Source organism: Pinus tabuliformis, chromosome 8 (assembly GCF_031772625.1).
Source record: "Pinus tabuliformis cultivar Carrire ecotype Pingquan chromosome 8, CPIR1, whole genome shotgun sequence".
Classification (NCBI taxonomy): Eukaryota; Viridiplantae; Streptophyta; class Pinopsida; order Pinales; family Pinaceae; genus Pinus; species Pinus tabuliformis.
In genome coordinates, this window is record NC_142294.1 from 1,923,956,120 (window position 1) to 1,923,966,427 (window position 10,308).

Here is a 10,308-nt window from a genome sequence, read left to right on the forward strand (position 1 = left end):
GCAGCCTGTAGCCCCAATTGCATCTGTTCCCCCCTCTTCCCCGAGTTCGGATCAGGAGAGACTTGTCCCGCAAGGCACTTATCAATCCTTCCATCTCAGGTTCCCGAGCCGGCTTATCAGACCAGAGGTGATGGTCAATTTCACTGTGTATATTTCTGAGGAGGAGCCCTGCACCCCCAGTTCGACTTCCCCTGCTTCCACAAGCGCTCAGGAAAGTGGCATTCTCCTGGGGCATATGAATGGATTGGTCTACAGAGCTGATTGTCTCGAAGAAGCCCCGGTTCAGGAAGCCCCGGTTCAGGAAACCCTGGTTCAGGAAGACCCTCTGCCATCCAATCCTGCTATGGAAAAGGAAACGACCAACGACCACTCTCAGCATGGCTTTGGCTGCCTTCACCTCGTCACTAACTCTCGTGGAGAGCCGATTCTGGATGAGGAAGGGTATGTCACTTGGCTGGCCTCACCAAGTCCGGAAAAAGAGGAGCGGCAAGTGTCGCCCAGCCATGCGGTCTAATCTTCAACGGGTGCATATGTCAAGCTTTTTTGTACTTGTGTCGGTGATTATGCAGCTATTTCATCCTGTTTGTTTCAGTCTAATGTCTTAGTCTATTTCTTCCTGTCTGTCTCAGTCTATTACAGTCATCCTTCTCTGTACTAGAGTCAGTTATGTTAACTGGTTTTGTCTAGTTATGATCCGTGGTGGTTATGGTAATTGCAGTCTAAGTCCAGTTAGACAGAATGTCAGGATAAATCAGAACTATGGGGTGTTTTTTGTAAATCAGTTTGAACGGGTAGACAGTATGGTCCAGGTTTTATTGTATGAGGACTGGACTCGGCCTCCTCGGAAGGTCCGAAATCCATGTACATATTTTTACTTTTTTAATATAGAACTAATCTTTACTTAGAAAAAATATATATTTATATGTTTATGATAATATTTAAACTTACATAATAAAAAATATATTATATTCACTAATTTTACTTTATTTATTTTATATAAACATAAATAAATAACATAACAATATAATAAAAATATATTATATTCACTGACTTTATTTTATATATATATATATATATAATATATTATATTCACTAACTTTATTTTATATATATATATATATTTATATATATATATAGATATATATATATAAAATATAAAATATAAAATATGTTATATTCACTGACTTTATTTTATATATATATATCGAGTTTAATTACGTAAAATGCCATTTATTATCAAAATATATCGAAAGCCACCGATCATCAAAAGATATCATTCCCATGACAACGTGGAATGTAATTTCACGCCATTCACATTACACTTTTTTTTTTGCAACCTACCTCTCATGGAAATGGTCATACTTTGAATGACTTACTTAACGCAGTTGAATCCCAAAATGATATCTAATATAATGCACTGCGTAAATCCCCCATACTATATAGTATGTGTTCGACATTTTTCATGCATTTTCAATAAATGTTATTTTAAACATGAATTCTAGACTCGACACAAGGAGCGTGAAAGGCTATAATTTCACATGATATTTGTCTCTACATAGCCTGTCTTGGACTGTTTTCATTTTTGTTTTTAATATTGGAATTTAAATCTTTTAATTATTTTTTGTTTTGTATAGTAATATAAAAATTATTTTTTAATTTTCTAGGAAAATCATGTCACCTGGAATAATTCACTAGTGGTTTGTAAGGGGGCAGGTTTTTACTAAGACTTAGATGCTTCTCCGTCTTGGACCGTTAATCTGTTTCCTAAGCCAAAAAAAACAAGCTTATAGCCAAACAAAAACAATTTTAAAACATACTCCAAATCTGAAGCCATCTCTAAGTTATTGATATAATAATTCTATAATTATATTTTAAACTATGATAAATTAAACTAAATATTAAACGTTAAATAATAAATTAATTATTGATTTATCACTTTTTCATCTTGTTAATTAAATATGATACACCAAATTAATAAGTGATTTATTACTTTTTCATTCTCTTGTAAAGTTTTCCTTTTTAATACAAGCGCGCATGGAAAATGCCAGAGGAAAAGGAAGGAATATCATGTCGCACATTAATCATTGATTTATTACCTTTTTCATTCTCTAAGAAAAGTTTTCCTTTTTGATGCAAGCCAGCATGGAAAATGTCAGACGACCATGCTGAATAAATTCACTCTCCCGTTCGATTTTGCAGACATTTAACGAGTAATCACGTGTTGTGAATGACAAGTAATATGTAATAGTACAAAAGCCCGGAGAAATTCGAAACGATACCGTTGGATGAAGAACTAATGTCCGGTACTGTTGGCTGGCTGCTCTTAGATGAACAACAATATATTCCCTAATACCTTATTTAGTATACATACTCAGAAAATCACACCAATGGAGACAATACATTCCCTAATACCTTATTTAGTACACATACTCAGAAAATCATTCAGTATAGAATCAAGCAGCAACCACCCTTCAAATCTCGAATTCATCATTGCACTCTACCCAGCTAGAAATTTGAAGGGCAAAACATGGTAATGCTGTAGGCCCTCAAATTCCTTACAAGCAGCCATCAAAACACCATAAATGAGATATCTCACTTGACTTCTCTAACCATATTTGAAACCTTATCTGATTTTATATATTTGGTCTATTAATGTATTTGCTGTCTATATTGACAACCCTACGTGTTCTTCTTCTTGTAGTCCTCACCCAACTGTTCGAGCTTTTGAATGAAGTCATGGATGTGACTATGCTTACTGGCTGCTATAATTTCACGGGCCTCCGCTGCTTTCGACCTCAAATTTTGCCCCTCCTTTCCTAACATTGCCATTGTTAATGTGGTAGATACGTTTTCTCTCAGAAAAGAGCCATCTTCTCCCCTTTCTATTTCGATCCCTGCCTTCAATTCCGCAGCCACTTGCCGGGCATTCAACCCTTGGTCAACTTGAATGGGGAGCAAGATAAGAGGTATTCCAAAGCTCAGCGACTCCATGACAGAGCTCCATCCTGAGTGGCTCAAAAACCCACCGATCGATGGATGCGAGAGGATCCGTACCTGCGGTACCCAGCCCTCGACGACGAGCCCCCGGTCCTGGGTTCGATTCTGAAATCCCTCCGGTAGGATCCTCAGCGAATCGTCACGGCCACCGTCAGAATACCTTGGAAAACGAAGACACCAGAGGAACGGGAGTCCGGTCGCCTCTAAACCAAGGGCCAGCTCGTGGATTTGGTGTTCTGACAGAAATACCTCGCTGCCGAACGACACAAAGACGACCGAGGCCGCCCTCTGCCGGTCCAACCATTCCAGTAGATCAGACCGGTCGCTGCTGTTGGCGCTGGTGCCCGGGTAGACTGCTGGCGTGAGCGGGCCGACAGAAAGCACGGGAACCCCGAGGGCTTCCTGGTAATAACTAATATACCTATCTTCGTATTCAAAGCAGGATTTCACAATTACCGCCGTGCATCCTTCAAGGGTTTTAGCGAACCGATAGATTGGATTTATGTCCCCAGGCATTCCTATGGACATAGCTAAAAGATCCCTTGCTTCGTATAGCCTGTATGTGATCTCCGAAGACGGGAACCCGAAGGGCGGAGCCGCCAGCTCCTCGGCGGTTATGTCCTGGTTCCGCAATTTACAAGGGTGTAAGACATGGGCAGAGCTCGCAGGTGGGAAGACAGAGAAATAAATGGCCGGAACTTGCACCTCCGCTGCCGCCCTCTGCGTCCAATATTGCACGAAGTCGTGGATGAGATAATCCGGTGAGAGCTGCCCCAGCAGGTTTCGGAAGGGCTTCTCCATGCCGTCCATGGCTCTCTTCAGGGCAAAATCCATTTCTGGCGGGATGTCCGCTGTAGATTCCAAGCCGGGAGTCAGTCCCTCCGTCGGCGCTAACGGCAGTTCTAACAGATCGATCCGGCCCGGCGAGTCCTGAAGCTGTAATGACTGCCTGATTCTGGAAATGTTAAGAGGCGTGGAGAGGAAAGAGACTGTGTGGCCGTGGCTTGCAAGAGCCTTGGAGAGCTGTAAGAAAGGATTTATGTGGCCCTGCGCCAACCATGGAAATACCAGAAAGTGAAGCTCCTTCTTGCCACTGTGACTCTCCATAATAAACTTCCCTGTCTGTAGTGGTGGTGCAGATAAATGTAATCTACGGTTCGTTCATCATGGACTGTATAAAGAACATTATTCGCACCTACTATTCTTTCGAATGCTTTGAATCGCATGGCTCGACCGTGATGGACACTGTACACAGCTACCATTCTCCCCAAGTATCTGAAACGCATGGGATTATTATTATATTTATATGTATTATTAGCTATGTGGATAAGCATAACTCGGGGCGGTTCGTTTGCATGCCCCCGACTGTGATAGAGTCTGCGTGATAGAGTCCTGCAGAGTTGTGGCTGCAGCATATTATGTTCAATGGAGACCAGATGCTGGAATTTGATATTTGGTTTGATGTCATGGCTGTCAGCATGTTGTGACACGTATTTTTACAAATATATGTAAAAAAAAGGACTATAATGTTTGTGTAGTGAGCTGGTTAGATGCTCAATGAAGACTCGATACTAGAATTTGATATTTGGTTCGATGTGACCGCTGTCAGCATGTTCTGACACTTATTTTTACAAATATATGTAAAAAAACACATAATGCTTGTGTAGTGAAATGGTTAAGACTTTTAAATAAATAAAAAAATTACCTATTTAATACCATTATTGTACACAGCTACCATTCTCCCCTAGTATTCGAAACGCATGGGATTATTATTATATTTATATTTATTATTAGCTATCTGGATAAGCATAACATCATAAATTTAAAATATTTTTAGCTCAGAATAGTTAAAATTTAAACCCCTTCATTAAAGTTTAAAACTTTATCATTTGGGAAAATAAGATAATTATTTTTATTTACAATAAGATTCTGGTATTGCTATACTTTGTTGCTCTTTTGGTTGATGGTTAGGGCTTTTAAATAAATAAAAAAGTTACCTATTTAATACCATCAAAATAAGGTGGCAGCACACAGACCCATTAGAAGAAGAGGACTTCAATGAGGACCCCACAGAGAACCAGGAGGAACCAGCCCCACAAATGGGACAAAAACAAACCCCGGTAGCGAATACCCCTTCTACTCATACGGGACCGATCATCACAGATCCGCATCAGGAGTTACAAATGGAAACAAGTGGTATAAAGAGAACTCACAGCTCAGAGGGCTCAGAATCAGACAAAGAACTACAAATAATCACAATGGAAAACCAGCTAGCAATTATCACACCCACTGCTGACTCAGGAGGATGGCGTCGGGTGGAGAAGAAGAAAGGAAGAAAAGTATAAGCTCGCTGGAACATATTCTTTTTTCTGTTACTCTGTTGTTACCTGTATTTACAGGAATTGTTCTTTGCTACCTAGTGTTATTGTCTTTGTTACGCTGCCTGTCATTGCAGGATCAGCCATTTGCATATGCCTCGGCATCTACAAAATGTAATTTTTTCAATATGAATAAAATTACGACTTTTTCCTAGGGGAAAAAAAAAATACCATTAAAATAATATATATTTATATGTTATATTGAATTATTATTCTTATTTTAAAACAACATTTTTACATTTTTATTATTTTAATTATCAATAATTACTAAGAGAATGATACATATTTAACATCTAGGAAATATTTTAGAATATTCTTATAAGTATATAAACATCAAAGATTCAAACTTATCTTTAAAATAGTTATGCTTTTTTTGTCTTTTTAATTAAATTGATTAAATAAAAAAATGTGCCATGGACATGTGTCATATGAATATGAATTATGGTTTTGTGGGCATGCTATATTAGTAAAGCATGGCCTTCACTCATGATATTGTAACAAAGCCTATTTACATGTTAAGAATCTCCATAGGAAAGTGAGGTGAATTTCCATGATTAAGAATCTTTTTTAAATGAATATATGTTTAACCCTTATATTAATTCTTTTTGTAAGTAATAATAAGTTAATTTTTAAGTTTTTTCTTTCTCTCTTTTTCAGTTTTGGCAAATGGGAGATACATATCACCGAGAAATTGTTTTGATACCTATCCATGTTTATAAACCATTTAATTTATATGGTTTCCCTAGTTATATATACATATGTGAGAGAGAATTAAAACTAAAACCTATTCAAAATGATATAACAATAACAAGCACAACCACATTATTAAAGTGAGTGATAATTAAAACTAAAAATTATTTAAAATGATATAACAATAACTAGCACAACCACATTATTAAAGTGGTTGAAATATGTTGATAGGTATCATTTTCCACTTTTTAATGATGCCGAGAAATGTATGGAAGGTGTCCATGTATCTCAACCACTTTAACAATGTGGTTGCACTAGTTGATGGTCAACATATGTCAGGAGGATTAGTAGGCCATGGTTAATTATGGCTAATTATGTTCAAGGTATGGTTGAGAAGTTTTTATTATTGTCAACATCCAGTTGACTATGGATGATCTTGGTTGTCTAAATTTAACTATTATTGACTATGATATATTATGATTGACTTTGGTTCATCATGGTTGTTTATGTTTGATCATGGTTGACAATGGACCATTGCCAAGTTCAACCCCTTGTCAACCACAATGACCATAGTTGACTATGGTTGATGATGGTTGACATAGTAAAACTAATAAACATAATAAATCTAATAAACTTAGTTAGCCTAGTAAACATATGTTAACCTAATTAACTTAGTAAACCTAGGTAAACTTGGTTGACTATGGTTGACTAGTTGACTACAATTGACTATCATTTACTATGGTTGACCTACTAAATCTAGTAAATATAGGTTCACCAAGTAAACTTAAGTCAACCTAGTCAACCTCATAAGTGTAGATCAACCTAATAAATCTAGTACACCTAGGTCTACCTAGTAAATCTAGTTAACTTAGTAAACCTAGTAAACCTAGGTCAAATAAGGAAACCTTTGTGAACCTAGTAAATCTAGTGAACCTAGGTCAACCTAGTAAACTATGATAAGGCTAGTAAACCTAATAAACCTAGTAAAATTAATAAACATTAGTTACTCTAGTAAACATATGTCAACCTACTGACCATTGTGACCATAGCTTACTATTATTAACCACGGTTGACAATGGTTGACCTAGTAAAACCTATGTTAACCTATGTCAATCTGTGTCAACCTAAGCCAACTTAGTAAGCCTAGGTGAACTTGGTAAGCCTAGTAAACTTTGGTAAACCTAGTAAACCTAGGTCAAACTAATATACTTGTCAATCTAATAAGCTTAATAGAACTATGTCAACCAAGGTCAAACAATTGCATCTTTCTCAAATTATTAGTTCTAGGTCAACCTAGTAAGCCTATTTAACTTGGGTCAAACTATTGGACCTAGTAAACCTAGTTAAATTACTACTTAATCTTGTAAACCTAGGTTAAATTAGGTCAAATTGCTAAGCCTAAGTTAGACTATTAAACCTAGGTTTACTAGGTCATCTAAACTTTATTAGGTTTATTACCTTTACTAGGTTTACTATGTTGATCTAAGTTTACTAGATTTATTAAGTTGACTTAGGAGTACTAAGTTGACTAGGTTTAGCAGGTTCAACTAATGTCAACCTAGTAAATCTATGTCAATCTTGTAAATTTAGTAAGTTTAATATACCTAACAAACCTAGGTTTACCAAGCAAACTTGGGTTTCCCTAATCAAGCTAGTGAACCTAGGTCAACCTAGTAAGCCTATGTTAACTTAGTAAACCTCGGTCAACCTAGCAAATCTGGTTAACCTAGGTCAACTTGGTAAATCTAACAAACATAATAAAGTTACATCAACCTATTCAACCTACATCATCCTTGTTAACTATGGTTGACCTGATAAACATAGGTTAACCTAGTAAAGCTAGTTCAGATTGCACAGACATTTATTGCTTGTCAAATTGCACTATTATTTATTGTTAATCACATTCTGCTATCATTTGTTCTTTATTACTTTAAAAATTTGTTTGTTGTTTGGCGATTAGAACGCTGTTTTTTTATTGTTACATTATGACAATGTTCATTGTTCTTCACGTTGCAAGGTCATTACTTGCTTGCAAAAATAAATCCTTGTTTCATGTTCATCACATTGTGACATCATTTTTTTCCAATTCCAACTTTTTTTTGTGGTTCATCACATTTCGACTTTGTTTGTTGTTTGTCCCATTGTAACACTCTTTGTTGTTTGTCACAATGGGAACAATATTAAACTTAACTCCCACGGTGACTATGGTTTTCCATGGCACTCATGTTTGACTTGGTTTACTTTTGATTCTCATGTTGAGTATGGTTGACCATGTTGACCATAGCCAGCCATAGTCAACCGTAAGTAACATATGTTAATGTACAAATTAGTGTATAGTTAATATGTTATGAATGTGTTCATGTGTAAATTTATGTATTAATAATGTCCTATACATTAGATTAATGTGTAGGGTAAATTTCTAAATTAATATATTATCTATATTTATTATTATTGGTTTTTTCACATTTGAAGGCATTGATTGGTAAAATGATGCATGGTTATTACCCTTGTCTTTTTCTCTTTATCTAGATTGAAAATTTCTTTGATATTATTGATTTCATAACATTTTGACAATATATTTACTATTGAATATAGGTTAACCTCTTAAACCTAGTAAATCTAGTAAACCTAATTAACTTAGATTAATATAACTTTGTCAACCTAAATTTATCTAATAAATTAATATACCAAATAAACCTAAAAAAACCTTAAAAAACCTAAAATCATGTGATATAACAAAATCATTTAGTAATTTAGTTTTTTTTTACAATCCTCTCACTATTTATCTTATTTATCAAAATCATAAAGCTATAAATAAAATTGTAATTAATTCTGGCACAATTTTACTATTGTATAATAAGAATTAAAAGGAAGGAGGAGTATTAAATACTTTTTCATCATTCAAATTGGAAATTCCATTCTAATATCAAAATATATACACTTATTTGGGTAACTATTAGTCTAAATATATTTAATTTGATTATATAATTATTAGTCTAAATATACTTAATTTGATTATGTAAATGTGTAGTTTGTTATTTTAAATTTAATATATAAAAAATTATTTAACTTTTTTATTTATTTAAGTATTTCAAATTAAAATACATTTCAACACTGTAATACAAAATATAATATAAGCAGCAAATATATATATATATATATATATATATATATATATATATATTTAATTATTTTTTATTTAGGGGTGTTTATTTTGAATAATGCTGCAATAATTTTAATTTAATAATAGGGGTAACTATTAGTCTAAATATATTTAATTTGATTATGTAAATTTGTAGTTTGTTATTTTAAATTTAATATATAAAAATTTATTAAACACTTATATATATATATATATATATATATATATAGGTGTTATCATAATTTTAATTTAATTATTAATAATCATTAAGTGGATGGTAGGATTCAATTTCATGGAATATTTTATAATATTCATAGTAATATATATAAATTAATGATTGAAATTTATCTCCAAAATAGTTATGCTAATTTTACTCTTTTAATTAAATTGATTAATTAAAAAAAATGTTATATGAAGGAATGTTATATAAAGTGACTTATGATTTTTTTTGCATGTGGTATTAATAAACCCAAATATTGTAACAAAGTTTATTTACATACTAAGAATCTAATGGTATAGTGATGTAAATATCTATTATTAAGATTAGTTTTCCATATATATATATATATATAAAAGTTATATGCTAACTATTTTTATAATTAATATTAATTCAAAATGACATTGTAATTTAGTTGGTTTATGTTTTTTTTTTTAATTTTATATATATCATAAAGTAAGTGTTTTGACGCTTATTAGACTGAGGATTATCTTAATTCACCAACTATTTACTATAAATAATTATATATATTTAAACCTATATAATAAAGAATAAAATATACTTCACTACTTTGTTTTATTTATTTTATATAAATATAAATAAAAAAAATAAAAATGAAAAAAAGTGATTAAGATCTACATATGTTTTTAACTATATTTAGAAATCTATTGTTTGTTTTTACTTTTAACACACTTTATTTATTATTTTATTTTAAAAATTACCTCTCATAAGCCATTTATCATCAAAATATAACTCTCAATTTTTTCATGCATAGAGATCCCACAGAAAATAATCCTTATAGCCAAAAGAACCTAATATTTGATAGAAATAAAAACGATCTCTTTCTAAATGAATTAAAAACTAAGTTGCTTCCTTTATCTAGT

The 10,308-nt window shown here is 33.3% G+C and overlaps 1 protein-coding gene across 1 annotated transcript; it reads right to left on the bottom strand.

Annotated features, from left to right (window-relative positions):
- Positions 1 to 2,077: 2,077 nt before the first annotated feature.
- On the bottom strand, positions 2,078 to 4,251 carry LOC149244204 (UDP-glycosyltransferase 91B1-like). The gene has a single exon (XM_089374759.1). The coding sequence runs from the start codon at positions 4,102 to 4,104 to the stop codon at positions 2,680 to 2,682; it is 1,425 nt and encodes a 474-aa protein (XP_089230885.1). The 5' UTR covers positions 4,105 to 4,251; the 3' UTR covers positions 2,078 to 2,679.
- Positions 4,252 to 10,308: the final 6,057 nt, after the last annotated feature.

What these genes read in the sequence shown, in the direction of transcription:
- LOC149244204 (XM_089374759.1), bottom strand. Translation starts at nt 4,104, where the DNA reads ATGGAGAGTCACAGTGGCAAGAAGGAGCTTCACTTTCTGGTATTTCCA.